Genomic DNA, 16,784 nt, shown 5'->3' on the forward strand with positions numbered 1-16,784 from the left:
GTCCTCCTTCCTCCCTTTCTTATAGATGGGGACCACATTAGCTAGTTTCCAGTCTCCGGGCACTTGGCCCGTGGACCACGATTGCTTGTACAGCTGGGCCAGGGGCACAGCAATGACCCCCGCCAGCTCCCTCAACACCCGTGGGTGGAGGGCATCAGGGTCCGCAGATTTGAAAACATCTAGCCCTTCCAGAAGATCCCTAACTACTTCTGCGCAGACCCGAGGCCTGGCAGTGCTATCCTCAAGATTGCCCCTTCCTGTGGTGGGAGAGCTGTCCTGTTCCCTGTCCAAGAAAACGGAGGCAAAGAACTTGTTAAAGATTTCAGCTTTCTCGTCTGGCGTAGCCACAAGATTACCATTTGAGTCTAACAGGGGCCCTACATTACCCGGTGCCTGCTTCTTACTCCCAGTGTATTTGAAGAAGGACTTTTTGTTGTCTTTAATCCTGGTCGCTAGCCCCTGCCTGAGCTCCACCCCCGCCTTGGCTTTCCTAATGGCCATCCTACACTGGCGGGCCAAGGAGAAGTATTCCTCCTTGGTGATAGCCCTTCTCTTCCCCTGGATGTACGCCTCCCTTTTGGCCCTCAGGCATTCTCGAATGCCTTTGCTGAGCCATGGGGGTTTCAGAGCACTCTTACCCGCTTCTTTCTCTCAGGGACTGTCATACTCTAAGCCTGGAGGATTGTCCCCTTAAGGTATTACCATCCCTCATGGATTCCCATCTCCTCTACCTTTTGGGCCCTCAGTGCCTCCCCCACTAATCTCCTAAGTTTGTTGAAGGTTGGCCCTTCTGAAGTCAGGGGCTTTAGTCTTGATATAAGCCCTCAACACCCTGCGCTGGATGGTGAATTCCAGCAGGTGATGATCACTGTCACCCAGGTGGTCAAGGACCTGCAGTCCCCTCACCAGGTTATTCCCAGTGGCCAAGACCAGGTCCAGCAAGGCATCTTCCCTAGTGGGGCTGTGCACCTCCTGGATAAGGTGGAGGTCTTGTATTTCAGCTAGGAACCTACACGAATGGTCAGACCTGGCTGACTGCTCCTCCCAGCAGATATCTGGGTAGTTTAGGTCCCCCATGACAACGACATCCTTAGACCCAACTGCCTCCATAAGCTGTAGTGAGAAATCCTGGTCCATCTCAACCCCTTGGCAGGGTGGTCTATAGTAGACCCACCGTAAGATCCCTTTCGCCTTGCCTCCCTTGAAGTTTGACCCATAGTGCCTTTGCTTGACCTTTCTCTGCCCCAAGGCTAATTCTTGACTATGTGAGTTGCTCTTTGACAGCCCTTTCTAGTTTGTACATTTCTATCTTGTTCTCCCATGACAATAGGTAATATGCACTCTTGAGAGAGATGTACATTAAGTTATATATGCAACATCCTATAATAAAGCTGTTATAACAGGCACTTGCACTCTCTGAGCGCAAGGTGAAACTTCAGGCTGGAGGCCAGTTCTTTCTGTAGAAGAAAAGGGAATAGTTAGTATATTTTAAACTTAATATTTGTATTTCTTTAAACTATAAAGAGAGAGAGAAAGAATCGTAACCAACTAATAAGGCCTGACATTTTTCTCTGAGTTATCATTGGGTAGTTAAATTTGACCTTTCATTGAACTAGTGCAAAATAGTAGTATATTGGGACATTGAACGTTTTTCCTGCCATTTCTCACAATTCACGTGGTTTTATTATTGGTCTATAAGCTAATGTAAAACAATAACAAACTTATGTCTCACTCCATATTCTACTCTACTCGTAATTTCAGAAATGGAATCAGGAAAAAGCTTGCTGCATTTTTATTTTGTAACTACCATTTTCATGTCATTCTGAATCCGCAGTGCTATGTGGACAGGCAGATCCCTTTACCTATGTTGAACCCCTCTGAAAGTATTGGGATTAATTTACACATGCAGCCTGCCATCATGCATTCAATTGATCTTTCGGGCATCAGATGTAGAAGCTAAAAAGGTCCATTTTACTTTTACTTAGGGTTTAGCAAATTTGTATGAAAAATCTAACCAAACTGATGCAAAAGGAGACTTGGCCAGTGTCTATCAAAAGCTCTTGGAACTTTATGAAAGGTAAGGAATATTTAAATTTCAAGTTCAATATTCTATGCTGTTACCATACAATTCTAATTATATAGGGAAAAGCCCAGCTTTAACAGCATCATAAAAAAAGATATATTAAATGTTAACTCCTGTGATAGAGTGCAATGCCTTACCCCACCTATGGTTTGTGTAGAATGTGAAATAGAACTAGATGCAAGTTACCACTCTTTTCAAAATAGAATAAATACTAACTTAGTAATATCATGCATTGTTGTCATGTCGTGCTTATATCTATTGGCCTAATGTGTTAAATAAGTATCTAACTCAGTTAGTAGCATAAATATCATTAGTATGTCTGTTCAGTTTCTTGCGGCAAACAAAAAAAAGTTGCGGTGGTGCACTCCTATAACAGATTGGAATATTCCTATTGCCAGATTTTATTGCCAGCAGTAATACCCAAAACAAGTTAATTTTCACATTTAAAAAGTTAGAATGTGACTAGTTTTCAAGTTGGTAGTGGAAACATTGCTTTAAGTCTTTTAGAAAATGGACTGAAGTGTGTATGTCTCATGTCTTCATAGTGACAAGCAGAAATGGTGTGAAGTATGCAAAAAGCTTGTGGAACTGTATCACCAAGAAAAGAAACATTTGGAGGTTGGTCACCAATTTCTCCTTTCTAGAGATTTTTTTTTTTTAGTAAAGAACACTACTTTGTAAACCTCTTACTTCTGTCTCAGGATTTGGTGGTGGAAAGAAGAATCTATTGAACTGACAAACCTTAACAAAGAAAGCATTTTTAGAAATGATATCAGTTTCACCTGAAACTTCTTTATTAGCATGGTAGGATAACCTGAGGGTTTGTTTTTTTTTTTGGAATAGTGTTGTGCAAAGAGTCCATCCCTTACAAGACCAATGCACCCCTTTTTTCCTCTGCCTACACTTTCACAACACAGCAAATGCCACCCAGTGTCTCCTAAGGTTTTTGGTGCTTTACTTCACAGAGCAACATTCACAGCAGTTTTCCTAATGGCAACCCCTCTTTTTCTGCCCCTTCTGCCCACAGACAAAACATACCAGATGTCAGTCGTCACGGTCTTTAGAGTCTTCCTTCTCCATATCTGTGGCTTCTGACATTTTCCTACAAGAGCTTTATAAACTTTTGCTATTGCTTTTCTAGCATTCCTATTTACAGCTGAAAATCCACCTGTGCCTCTTTAGTCTCCAGGCTCTGCTTTTGTTGTTTGCCTGCCTCCAGAAACTGGAGCTACAACTCCTGAAGTCATTCCCTACCTCCCCCATCTCTCAAGTAGCTTAGGAGCCTCACAGCCAACGAAGACTTGATGGCTTTGTTTCCCTTCGCTCAGGAGCTAGTTACTTAACTATGCTCACCACCACATAACAGGGTGTTGCTTGTCTTCTTTTAAGTAGGTGACCTGTTGCCCCAGTCTAGAAAGGGCTGAAAGAAGCCCAAAGTTTCTTTAAGGGTACAGTTTTTATGATTCGCCTTAAAATAAAGTGAAAGTGTATAAACAAGAACAGTACCCTTTGCCTTTCAATTGGGGTATATAGTACTTTATCGACAGTCACCACTGGTTAAGACCATCTTGGAAAAGCCATTCTCTTCCCTATAAGCTCTCCTCAGGCTCTTTCTCAGGCTTTTTATAGGAAAAATTGACCACTTCCTAATTGGTCCCCCAGACCACCTTGCCCTTAAAGAGGCAAGCCACCCTTTTATAGCCATATTAAAGGGTGCATTAGCATTAATTCTGTACCTTCATGTTCATGCATTATTAGGATATAATCTTGTACTTCCTTTTTCTAGAGAATTTTTTCACCTACTTCTGTTTCTTTGGAGAATTTTAATTTCTTTGAAGCGCTGAGAATTTAACACTAGTCTCTGTCTCTCAAAAAAGTAGTTTTTGGCTAAGGAATTCTTTGGTTATGATTAAAGGATAGCCTCAATATGACACAGGAGATTTTGGAATGTATACTTGTTTTCAAACCTTTAAAAACAGTGAAAGGTAGATGGAACATAACACCCCTGCTTCATTCATCAGCATCGGGGGTCAAACCTGAAATTTCTTGATCTATGAAAACACAAGTCTCTATTTACTGAGCAACAAGACTTGACTTCAGTAGTTTAATGCCAGTTGCAAACTCATAAGCCTTTATGTGGTCCACCTTCTAGTGTTCAAATTCACATTTTATAAATGGGGTTTCTTTGGGATTGGATAACACTTGCATTGTTCCACTTCTGTTAACAGTACTCTCAGATATTCATTCTCAATCAAAAGTAGATGCTGAGCCATTTTACTGTTAGAAAAAATAATATTGTTTGGGATGCAATTTTTTTCCTCACTGGTGTTAACAAACATGGTCTATGATCATGTTGTTGTGTGCTTCCAGCAAGAACTTTGCTTACTGTACGTGGTTAGTATGCTGTTTTCACTGTATGTAAAAGTAGAAATTACTTTTTTACAAGAAACACTTGAAGGGTTTCTTTTGTAGTAGTGTTTTATTATACAAGGTTAAATAGTCAATTTTAGAAACTGTAAGCTGTGTCACTAATACAGAAGTTCAAATACTCCTTGTCCTATTCACTATACTAAACAGCATTGTAAAGTAACTTGTATAGTACTAACTCACTAGCCCTGATTTTTCTGGCTCTCCTGGCCACTTAAATTAGGAAACAGTAACTACTCACATTGTTAAGGTGTTAATATAATTTGGAAAGGTCACATAAAGCCTCTGATTTTCAAAGTGTATTTCTTATTGACAGGCAGCTCGGACATGGCACAAATTGGTTAAGATAAAGCAGGAGGAAGGTGTAGATAATGCAGAGCTTCACCAGCTATGGAAGAGGATGATCCAGTTACTGGCAGACAGTACACAGAATCAAGATAATGAGACACAGCAATTGGTAAAGTTTCTCACTTATGCTCTACACAGCTAGGTTTGAATGGAAATTTCTTAAGTGCTTTTTAACTTTCAGTAATGTTCCTAGGGCTCAAAAGTGAATTTTGAAAATATTCCCCTTTGGCACATAATCACTTGGGGCCAGATCCAAAAAAGAACACCAGTATCTGCAGTAGAATTTAGGTACCTCAGTCCAAATTTTGATCCCGAAAACTCTTGCTTAATTGCTACCTAAACTGTGTTGCCACCTCAGTTTCCCACATTAAAAGTCTCCCAGTATCTAACATTCTGCTTCTGTGTATGATTAGAAAGATCTCTGTCTTAACAGGGCTGAGAAGGTGGTCAGAGTGCATCTCATACCTAAAACTCTTTTGACTCCAAGAAAAGCATTGCCCTGCCATCACTCCTGAAGGGATCACTTCAGTAGGCATTCTGCATGCATGCCTGCCAGGTTGGGATCCACACAAAATGCTGTGGTGGTACCTGCTTTCTTTCAAAATTTAAAAGGTAGTGGTACCATTCCACCTCACCCCATCTAAACAATAACTTAATAGTTACAGGCCTTGTCCAGGATGGAGAGGACCTAGGTAAACTGCTTTTTTCTCCCTGGAAGATTCAAACCCACATCTCTTGCAGAGAGAGTACCCTAATGAGTAGGACTGTAGTCGCTTGGGGAGGGGGTGGGGAAAGAAAAAGGGTTACTCCCATCACCTCCTGACATTTTTTTTAATTAGCCAAAAAGAACTCATTGCATCAGCAAGATGGAGCATGATTCTCTAGGTTAGGATACTGATCTTGTGTTGGAGAAAAGCAGCAAGTTTCAGTCCCCACTCTATAGGCTATTTATAGATTTTGTATCAAACATTCATTGGCTAAAATACATAAATAGTTCCTTTACCACCAGGTAAAAGCCCTAAACACTAGGTTAAGGAGTCATGTTCTCTCTTACTCCCTGTCTGGCTAAATAAATCTGGAATACTTTACTTTTGCAAAATGGAGCAGTTCCAGCAAGAAAGGTGGGGAGTGTTCCTAGCCTCATACTAGACCAGGGGTGCTCACCTCCAGCCCATGGAGCCACAGCATACAGCCCACAGGCCTCCCCACAGGTTGGGAAATTGGGCAGTGGGGGAGCAGTGGCAGTGAATACCACCACCTTCCTTTGCTGCCACACTCCCAAGCCCTATGGAGCCAGGCCTTATCCTGTTCCCTCCACACAGCCAAACTGAAGCTGGGCCATGCCTCCTTTCCCCCGCAGACTGGAGCTTTGCCATGCTGACTGGAGGGGCGACATGTAGGGTGTACATGCACCCCCTGAGTGTGGTAGTGCACCCCGTACCAAAAGGTGCCACTGACACTGTGGGCAGTCACCGCTTGCTACCCCACCACCGACATCTGCATACAGGCCGCGATTGCTGTGGGTCACTGCCGACACTGCCAGCAGCGTCTGTGTGTGTTCACCAACCCCTGGTCGGCGCTTGCCACTTCTCCCCGGGAGCTCCAGCTTACTGCTGCCGTGCTCCCGCGGCCACCGTGCCCCACCCAACTGCCAGGGGCACATGTCGTTTATGCTGTGCCCCCTTTGTGTGGCTGGAGTGGGGCCAGGCCACACCTCTTTCTCTCTGCAGAGCTGGGCCATGCCCCATTCCCACACATGGCAGGATCAGGGCCAAGCAACATGCCCTTCTCCCCACAGGGCTGCATCAGGTGTGAGCCATGTCCTGTTCTCCACGTGCAGCTGGGTTGAGGTTGGGCCACCTATTTCTCCCCATGGAGCTGGGCCACAGCGCCTTCCCCATGCATAGCAGGATCAGGATCACCAGCTGGATCCAGCCCACAGACAGACAGGGCACTGTCCATCCTGCATGCCAGCCAGAAAGGTTGAGCATCACTGTACTAGATAGTGCATGTTCCTGGGAGGTAAAAGTAATAGGTGTAAATGGTGTGCATTAAGGTAGATGAGGGCCTTATTCTGGATTTCTCACTTCCTGGCTGAGTGTTTTGCCTTTTGAGTAATTTTATGAAAAGGCACCTACCTCCAGGACAGGATTCTGAGCTGTGAATCTCAAATGGAGTAAGATATCTCAGTACAGGCTTTAATAAGGTACCCAAATCTTGGAGAGAGGTAAGATTAAAGATACAAATCTTTCCTCAGCATTTCCTTATGAGTAAAAGTAGGCAACTCCCTATTCCATGTGCTGATTCTTTTGCATTATATTTTAAGATGCCCAAGTCTCCCCAGGTACTGTATGATGTATGTAACATGATTTTTGATTCTGCATCAGGGAGCAGGCCACTTAAAATTAGGATTGGCACAGGTAGGTGTAGTAGCATCCATGCTTTTTGGATTTTGCGCTATTTCCAAGACAGAAGTTAAGGACTTACAAGGAGGTCTCTTGTGGCCATATGTTGTTATACTTCAAACATACATCTATACATAGGGGGGCGGGGTGTATGTAGGTAGGTAAAAGAAAAAAACAGTTGTACCTATGATCAGGGCTGAGGTCCCATCTTAAAGGCACAAAAGCTAGGAGAGTCAAAATGACAACTAGCATAACAATATTTAATGCTTTTTTTAAATCTGAAAGCTTCCATGATAAATAGTGTTTCACGTTTGTTTAGTTTGCATATGTATTATGCTAGTGCCTATATTACATTATTTTAGTACTTTAGGTAGCATCTGTTGAAGTAGGTTGTTGTCTGAGAAAGCTCATGTCTCTGAACCAGTTAGTTTCCAAGCAGGATGTCTGCCCTACATCCTACCTGACTTCAAACTAACATGGCTTAACACCTCTGTACTTCAATGACTAGCAGTAGATTTACTACCGTTTGAACACTATGGCTCAAATCCAATTCTCTTTTAAGTTGGTAAATAGCACTTTAAAATTAGTCATGTAAGTGGTATTCTGGTCTTTCTGGCCTACAGATCTCCTTTTGGCTAAACACTCGCTCAGCTTCAACAGGAGAGTGGAAGAGATTCTTAGCAATGCCTGACCCACTGATGTTTCAAGCACTTTTCTAGGAGGTGAGAGCTATAGGTTTAGATCAAAGTAGGGCATAGGACAGTAGTTCTCAACGTTTTTAGACTCAAGGCACACCTCGGAAAATGCCAGCTCTTAGCCTTGAGTCAGTTTTTTGACTACAGAAAAATACTAGAGCAATTCTTCTGTTGCATAGTTCAGAGAAATCACAGCAGATCAGAACATGTTTAACACTAAAGATTCCTATTTGAAATCTCTGGGTTTATCTTGTGAATTGTGTAGGTGCTAATATGTGCAACAGACCTATAAGAATGTTACAGCACCCTGGTTGAGAATCACTGGCTTAGAACCCAGTTTTCCTATTCCCTAGTTAAGTGCCCTATCCACTAGGCTTTTGGGGTAAAACATAGGAGGTTTTTAGCCGCCTTTATTTTTTGCAGTTTATATGGAGTTATGCTTCTTCTTGGGGGCAAGAGGATCTAAAATCCATTCAAGTGGTCCAAAATGTCACTTACATGGCTCACTTCAGTCACCTAAGTGCTACTTACCCACCTAAAGGCATAGCTGGACTTGAGCGTATCTGAATACTGTTTAAAGAACCCCTCTATTATGTATTTTTTTCTCTTTTCATAGTATAACTGTTTTAGTATACATTATATCTTTCTGAAAAATGATTAAATAATTTCATATGTTCAATATTTATTACATTTCATGCCTATTCATACTGCAGTACACTTACTGACTTCTTATTACAGCTTTTGACTGCATTTGAACATGCAGTGAACTCTGCAGACATGATTCCCAGTGAAGACCATCAAATTCTGTACAGAGATTTCATTCAGTGTTTGTCAAAAGTAAGGCCACTATTACTTGTATTCTTTTTTAGTAACACAAAAAAGAATCTTTTCCTGTTTAGTAACACATGAATAGCTAAATAAGCTGTTCCTATCTTTTTCCTTTCAAGTTTCCTCATGAAACAGCTAGGTTGAAGAAGGCCTGTGATGACATGATGGTTTTGTATCCTACCTTGAGTTATCCTTTAGAAATACTCTGCTTGCACTTTATTCAGTCAGGTGAGTAGGATGGTTTTGTTTATTTCTGTTACTACAAATGTTGCCTCTCAGTTCTGTAGCCATTCTCCCTTTTATCCCATCATGTCTCACAACAGAACTAACCCTTCATGGTCTATTCCTTCAGTTGGCTGATGGAATATGCTGTTTGAGACAGCTTTCACCATTTTCCATTTGAGGATATCATTTCAATTAGATGTTATGTTTCCACCAGCCTGGAGAGGAAGGTAGTTCTGACCTAAAGTACAGTGTCTCAGGGCTGTGAAACTTGGTGCTGTTGTACTATGAAGTGACTTTTTAAAAAAAAGTAATATTTTATTATATCTGGTTTTGGTATCATGATTCTTTAGTTTGCAGCATACAAAATCTTATTGGGGCAGTGCTTCACAAAGCTCAAAAACAGCCTCTCCAAAAATGTGAAAACTAGTTTAATGAGCTTGAAGATAATCCTGTTAGCTTATCTTCGGTAGAAAGGTTAATGACAGTTAAAGCTCTGGATAAAGGCAAAGTCAGGTGATTTGTGACCCAGAAAATATCTTTCCTTTGGTAGGAGGGTTATGAATCTTTCTCTGAAAGATTTGCAGGTGCAGGGCAAGTAAATGGGTATTTGAATGAAACAGGAAAAGGGACAGATTTTTGGTTAAACTTTTTGAGGGCAGCATGCTGTCTTTGATAGTGCTAGGATTTTAAAATGTACATAATCATTTTTCAGTAGTCACTATAGCTTTAATATTGTACTTGTACTGGAGGTCAGGATTTACATTTTCAAAGTGACTAGTGATTTTTGCCACTATTTTTAGGTGCCACAGTTGATAATTTCAAAGGACCAGAAGTGACTTTAAAGTTAACCAGTCAAAATTATTTTTAAACATGATCTGTATAACAGAGCGCCACATAAAACTCAGAAACATGTGCTCTAGAGCTACACAGAAGTTCCTGTGCTTTTCAAATAATAAAGCTACATAATCCCCTGATTTGTGTCCAGTGAGGTAGGCTGCGTGAAAGAAATAATACAGAAGTCTTAATTTCAGTGTTTATCCTAATTGAAGGAAACCAGAAAGACAAATCAAATCTGAATAATTCCTTTGTCAGAAGTAATAGTACACAGTTTTAGGACATATCACAACAAAACAGCATAAAAGCACTACATTGATTTCTCTTTGTGAGAGTCCTTTATTATTTCTAGCTTCCTTTATATTCTGACCAATCTTACTAAAATGAACCTTAATTATCCCATTACTGATCCCCCATCAATTCTTGCAGCTCTCAGTGTCGCTTTTCTTGTGGGGTCAGGGCCCAGAATTCCATACTGAACTAACATATCAGAGCTATTGAAGTTATTTCTTAATAGTGGAGCTGCAGATTTTATGGCATGTGTTCACATCTGCTGCTTTTTTATATAAAGAGTTATAGCCCACACTGCAAAGATCAGAAAATATAATGCGTATGTTGACACAGAAGATAAACGTATTTTCCAAGTATTATTGGTTTGTTTTTACTTACCTTTTTTAAATGTTAAACAACACGGAGTTCTAATTAAACAATTATAAAAAACTTATCCCAGAGTTTTGAAGATGTAAACTTTAAAGATAAAGCTCCTTAATTTCTAGTTAAGCCTCTAAATACATGGCCCTAAGGTAACCTATACTGTCATTCCAGCTCAGACTTGAGGGAGCATAAAATATGACTTAAAGCTATTTTTTCCTTGTCTTCTGAGCTCTGCCAAACAGCCCAGGAATAGGGCTGGAGTAGTGAACCCAAAGAAGTAGGAAAATAATTATACCTATTTACAGTTATGGAAGTTTAAAATTTGTGACCTAGGAGTAGAATCTTTCCAGTTTATCTTCTCTTTTCTGATAGCATGATGCTATAACTTTTTGTATATATTTATATATGTGTGTGCATGTACATAAAATACACACACACGTGCACACTTGGAGATTTAACATCAGTCAATTATATTTGTAAGGAATGTTTGCAGCCATGTTTACAAAGCTAAAGCTTTGTTTAGAATGGGGATGTCAAACAGATGGCCTGCGGGCTGAGTTCAGCCCACAGAGCCTCTCTATCTAGTGCACCAGAATGTTGGTTGGAGGACATTAGAAGCTGGCCTTTGGGCCCTATTGGGCAGGCTGTTGACAGTAGTTTGCTAACGTGGAATAGGAGCAAGGGACAGATCAGTCTGGATAGACCCTGGATTATATATATACAGGAGAGCTGATCAGCATCCACTGGGCCACTGTGAAATACAGGTTATTGGGCTAGATGGACCTGTGGTCTGACACAGTACAGCACTTCTACCTATAAGTATTAGTTTAAGTATTAAAGACTGATTCTTGTGTATAAAGGACTGCATTTGTAAAATATGAGAGTTTTCACACAAACTTATCTGATTTAACTGTACCTGTCCGGTCTGTACACAGCATGAGGATTGCTCCAGCAGCTGATATATCGCACAGCATGTAATGTTTCACATTACATTAATGTATACATGTCGTGTTCATTTAACCTAAGTCTTCTTGATTATCTAGGAAGATGTCTTGCCTGCAGCTTATGAAGGATTGACAATAACCTTCCCCACCCCTACAAAAATGGGGAAGAATGGAATGGGCAGGTTGGCACTAGATCAAATGATCAGCTCTCCTGTACCCGTTAACTTTGTAAGGGGAGAAAAAGGCACCTTTTCCTCTTTCCATGTATAGATAGAGTGGAACATTCATCTTTGTAAAGATTCCTGAGTGGACTTCTTGAAACAATGGCCTCTGTTGTTTCTTCTTTGTCTCTGATTCAGTAAAGACCTGTGTTTCACCAATCTGTATATTACTTCATGTGTTTTACAAGTGTTTGAAATGAAATGTGTCTGCTATGAGAGCATCTAAGTTACTCTCTTCTACTTTAATTTCTAATTAGCAAGTGTTTATGTAGCTCAGTCCTTTTCCTCTGGCATTTCCCTGTTTATAGAGTCTTCTAAGACCATCAGGCATGAACTTTCAGTTAGATGTTTTGAAAGGGGTAGGGAGCAAGTTCAAGAGGCTGAATCCTAGCTGACATAAAAAAAAAACAACACAAAATATTGAAAGCTGCAGCCAAGGCAAGAAATCATAATTTTGATTTTTCTCTATGCCATGACTGCTTATCCCTAGTTTAAAGTCTGCTGAAAGACAGTTTTCTTGGTGCATAAGTGGTCTTATTCAAAGGTAGCAGCTTCGTGATGCAAAGGACCATGTTTGAAGTCTGGTCGAAGTCCAGCAGTGAGAGAGAACCTATCTGTATCTAGTAGCTAAAAATAAACACTTTTGTTTGAAATATTAGTCCTGTTCTTACTAATCATAACTGCTAGAGTACCAAATCACAAGCCTTTATTATATGAAATTATGCAGGTGTCTGATAAGTAAAGACCAGAATTAAGCTTGAAATTAAGATGAGTGAGGATCATGTGTTAAGGGAAAAGCTCTAACCAGTCATCATTACAAATGACTTTTTCCCTAAAGAGTAGGAGTTAATACATCATTGTTCTGTATGTACTTTGTGAGTCCTACCCCTTTTCACAGTCCATATCAATAAGAACACCTGGATTTTGAAAATGTTATGTATTAATACACTGAGTTGCTATAGCTAGACCACAGTGCTTTAAATGATCTGTTTCTTTATTATACCATTCCGTCAACCCACCTGTAGTGTTTTTCACCTTTGGCCATAAGCAAATTAAAGTTAACTGTTATACCAAAGAAAGATATCCCTAATTCTCCAAAGATAAAGGTTAAAGATAATTTTAAGTCTAATGGTGTGAGCATTGTCAACTTTTCTAAACAAGAAGTATTCAATCTACAGGCAGAACTAAATGTAAGTGTAATGGGTATGATGTTTGGTCAGCAGTTAGAGGAGAATGCCTGTTCCACAAGTTCACTGTAATGAATCTTGCAATCAGCTGCAGAAGGAGATTGAGAAAATTGGATCACACAATGTTCTTTCAGGGAAGAGTTAATTTTGACTAATTCAGGGCAGGTCTTTGTGAGATCTTCAGCTGGGCTAAGATGACAATCAGCCAGGAGGCATTTCCCTTGATGAGGGTGTGTACCTTTTAGTAGTTTAATATGAGTGGCTAAATCCAGCATCTACATGCTTAACATTTTTGGCATATGGCTTGATGGTGTTGAGCAGCAGTTTCTTCAGTTGGTGTATAACACTTCTGGAAAAAAAATAGCTGCTGTATTTTAGGAAGCTGCTACTAAAAACTCAGCTACTTTTAAGTTTGAGAACTAGATCTCAAACTAGATCTGAAGTAAATTGATTTCTTTATGCATCTCTTGAGTTAAATATATTAAAGCTTTTTGTTGTCTATAGCTTTTATCAAACTGCAGTTATGATAAATTGCTTCTCTTTATTATACTAGGTACTGTCACTGAAGAAGCCCTGCATTTTTGTTGCAGGCTTATGGAAATGGACTCAAGCAGTGGCCCTGGCTTTATTGGTTTGGGCATCAAATCCCTCCAAGAAAAAAAATATGAAGAGGCTGCTAAGCTTCTGTCTGAAGGTAAACATGTAATACAACAAAGATAACTATTTCTATTGTGTGCAACGGTTAATTTGTATGGGTCACCTTTAAAATATTGAGCGGAAAGTAAAATTAGTTCATTATCTTCTAAATCAGCCAGGCAAGATGCATTTTTAAAAGATGTTGACAACCTGAAATCTAACCAGTAACAAAAAAAAAAGTTGAGTAACTGTGTACTACGTTCCACGTAAGTTTCCTTTTTGGTTCTATGATTAAGCTCTAACAGTATTTTCTTAATTTTTCCAACTTGCTGGGGTGTGGTTTTTTTTTTCTTCTGAACTGTTGTTTAAAGTTCTACACAAATAAAAAGCAGAGGGAACATGATTCTTTTTCCCCTCATCAAGGGCAGGTGTAAGCTATAATGAACATCTTCCTAATCTTTCAGTTGTACTCTGGCAGCTTGGAATACAACTGATTAAGAGGAAACTGAACAGGGATAGCTTTTTCTTTCCAAGTTAATGACATCCCTTTTTAAAAGAGAACTTTCTTTTACAGTTTTACACTAAATATTCTTTATTGTGGGCATCGAAAAACCAGCTTAGAGTTTTTTTTACAGCAGCTATAACTACTACAGTATTCTATACTAACCATTGAGGATTTGACTTGAGTTTGCTTATAATGAGATATGACAGGGTTCTTTTTAAAATAGTCTGTGTGTAGAACTGGTTGGCAAACAAGAGTGGGTTCTTGGTTTTGTTTTTTGTCTCATTTATAAATTTTTTTTAGAAGCTGAATTCTGACATTTTAATTCACTAGTATTGTAGGGTTGTCTCCTGGGCATTGTAGATCAACCCACCTTTGTGGGTTGGGCTCTCCAATCAGACTGTATCCCAGGACACGTGTCTGCTCCTTATCAAGAAGAAGTCATAGTGTATGATGATGAAGTCTGGCTGGGGAGATGAGGCACCACAATAGAATGTATAGATTGAAATATTTCATATTTTTGGCCACTATACCTTTTAAGTGTTTAGACAGTCAGCTTTTAATGAAAGATCAATTTGGAAAAGCAGACACTCTTGTTTAAAAACCTTGTTTAAAAACACTTGTATGTTAGACATGTCTTGACAGCATTCATTCATTCCTCTTCATAAACACAGATTTCAGATTTATTTAGTATAGCTTGTTCATAAACCTTTTTCTCTCCATATACCTTGTTATTTGCTTCTGCTAAACCTGAACCTACCTATATGATGTGAAAGAAGCAAATACTGTGTATTCTGTTAATTTTATGTACCTCTGATCACTGAGGCCAAAATGGAAGTTAAGGCTGTGGCCTAGTAAGGACCGCCGAATCTGCTAGTGGTGGATATAACTTGCATTCTTTTTCGCAGAACATGCAAGATGCTCCATTTTTAAGTAACGGATAGGCTAAAATTTCCATTTACAAATAAGTTATTAGTTATCCTCGGAGCCCAAAGTTCTCCTTTCTTTTTTGCCTCAGTGTACAACAAGGTACTTAGCAGAATTTGCAGATTTGTTGGAATCTGCCAGGGCCATACTGCAAGCACTTCTGCTGAGGCCTCAAACTTGCAACCTCTGGGCTGTCAACTATGCACCTTAGTGTCTGTACCACCCCAGGCCAAAGCTGACTTCTCTTTAGATGGGTAGACATATATGACTGGCATTAGCCAAGATAACTGGTATTTAGGGCCACTTTTATAAAATATTTACATCCTACTTGCCCTTCTTAGCGTGACATCCACTCCAGCCACTTAGGCTCTATGGTGATCTTGTCCCATCCAGGAAGGCATGTGATTCTTTTTAAGTCCTTGAAAAGAGAAAAAAAAACACTAGTTCCTGTTGGAAGGAAGAGGAACTTTTTGGTTTTGTTTTTAGAATTTGGGTATTGGCTGTACTGTATTAGTTTCTGCAGATTTTCTGATGACAAAGACCCAAGGAGAAGTTTTCAAACAGTCTAGGGGATGTTGATGTCCCTCTGCTGTTAAATGGAAACTCTTTTGTTTTGCTTCTTGAGCATTCAAGATGTATGCATCTCTAAACTCATTTTTCTTCCTCTCTGTTCATTTACTGAAGGAGGATAGACACTGTTAGCTTGGCATAATAGTGAAACTTACACTTTTACCTCCATATTAACTTAACCCTTCCTGTAAACATCAAGACAATATCATAAACTTGGCCTCAAATGAAGAACTGTCTTTTGAGTTTCGTATTGTTTTGCATGATATTTTATGATGGTGTACATGGGATAGAATTCTGCCAGCCTTCCAACAGCCACCAAATCTATTTTGCATCCTCAGGTTTTATTTTAAACCAACTTTAATTTTGAAAACTAGGTTTGCAGAAGACCAGCCAGTGTCCAGCAGCATGGTATTATCTGGCAGAGGCACAAATGAAAATGCAAAAATACAAAGAAGCTGTGTTTTCCTGCAATCATGGTAATTTTTTTTTTCTTTCCCAAAAGAACCTATACAGAGAAGGATAAAGTAATATCTAATTGACTATATTTACATGGCTTACCTCTTAAAGGTGATTTGATTTCTACAGGTGGTATGTTGTCTTGAATTTTTTAGATGAGAGGCTGTTGTTTATTGGCACAAATACTGGTAACAAGTTAAACATTGCTTTCAATGTAAAATATATGTTTTCTCTAAACAACTAAAGGGAAAGCTAATTTCTCATATAAGAAGGTTCAAATACTATGAAATAAAACTTAATTTTACAAGTGTATCAATACTCAAACTACTGTTTCCAGTGTCTTCAGTATACCTGAGAGCTGCTAGCATATAGTCTGTTTCTCTTTCAGCCAGTTAGTTTTATCATCTTCTGAAAAAGTCTTTAGTTAAAAAAAAATATATTTTTTTTCTGTTTTCTTATGGAAGAAGAGACCCTTAATTAAAACTTAAAATAAAAAATGTGGTTCTAGAAATGTTCAAATTCTGTCAGAAACTAATAGGCTTAAAAATGTCAAGTTAATTGTATCATTTTAAAGCTAGCTTAGGACTAGAATAAAAGCTGCTTTTTTTTTTTTTTTAAACAGCTCTTAAGATGTTAGAGCAGCTCGGCGATCCTGATGGCCTTCTTGAGCAGAAAAATCTTGCGCTTCATTTGAAAGCAGAGGCTTTGATTAAAACATTAGATGCTGACATGGCAGAAGACGCCATTAGTACTCTTGAGCAGGTATTGGTTTTAGCTGATACATTTAAAAAAAATTGGGTTCCCTTCCTGTTGCATTTGGGACCCAAAAGCTGAGTCTCTTT

General features: G+C 39.5%; 1 protein-coding gene across 3 annotated transcripts in view; it reads left to right on the top strand.

Annotated features, from left to right (window-relative positions):
* TTC37 (tetratricopeptide repeat domain 37) overlaps positions 1 to 16,784 on the top strand; it is a 78,266-nt gene that overhangs the window by 6,347 nt on the left and 55,135 nt on the right. For 2 of the 3 annotated variants that reach the window (XM_006019706.2, XM_006019705.1), the window contains exons 5-12: positions 1,986 to 2,077; positions 2,629 to 2,701; positions 4,827 to 4,967; positions 8,697 to 8,795; positions 8,906 to 9,014; positions 13,405 to 13,545; positions 15,861 to 15,962; positions 16,565 to 16,704. In XM_006019706.2, the coding sequence (XP_006019768.1) occupies positions 1,986 to 2,077; positions 2,629 to 2,701; positions 4,827 to 4,967; positions 8,697 to 8,795; positions 8,906 to 9,014; positions 13,405 to 13,545; positions 15,861 to 15,962; positions 16,565 to 16,704 (897 nt within the window). The remainder of the gene's footprint in view (positions 1 to 1,985; positions 2,078 to 2,628; positions 2,702 to 4,826; positions 4,968 to 8,696; positions 8,796 to 8,905; positions 9,015 to 13,404; positions 13,546 to 15,860; positions 15,963 to 16,564; positions 16,705 to 16,784) is intronic. The other variant, XM_025199110.1, reaches the window with a different exon arrangement.

This window comes from Alligator sinensis, unplaced genomic scaffold (assembly GCF_000455745.1).
Source record: "Alligator sinensis unplaced genomic scaffold, ASM45574v1 scaffold223_1, whole genome shotgun sequence".
Taxonomy (NCBI): Eukaryota; Metazoa; Chordata; order Crocodylia; family Alligatoridae; genus Alligator; species Alligator sinensis.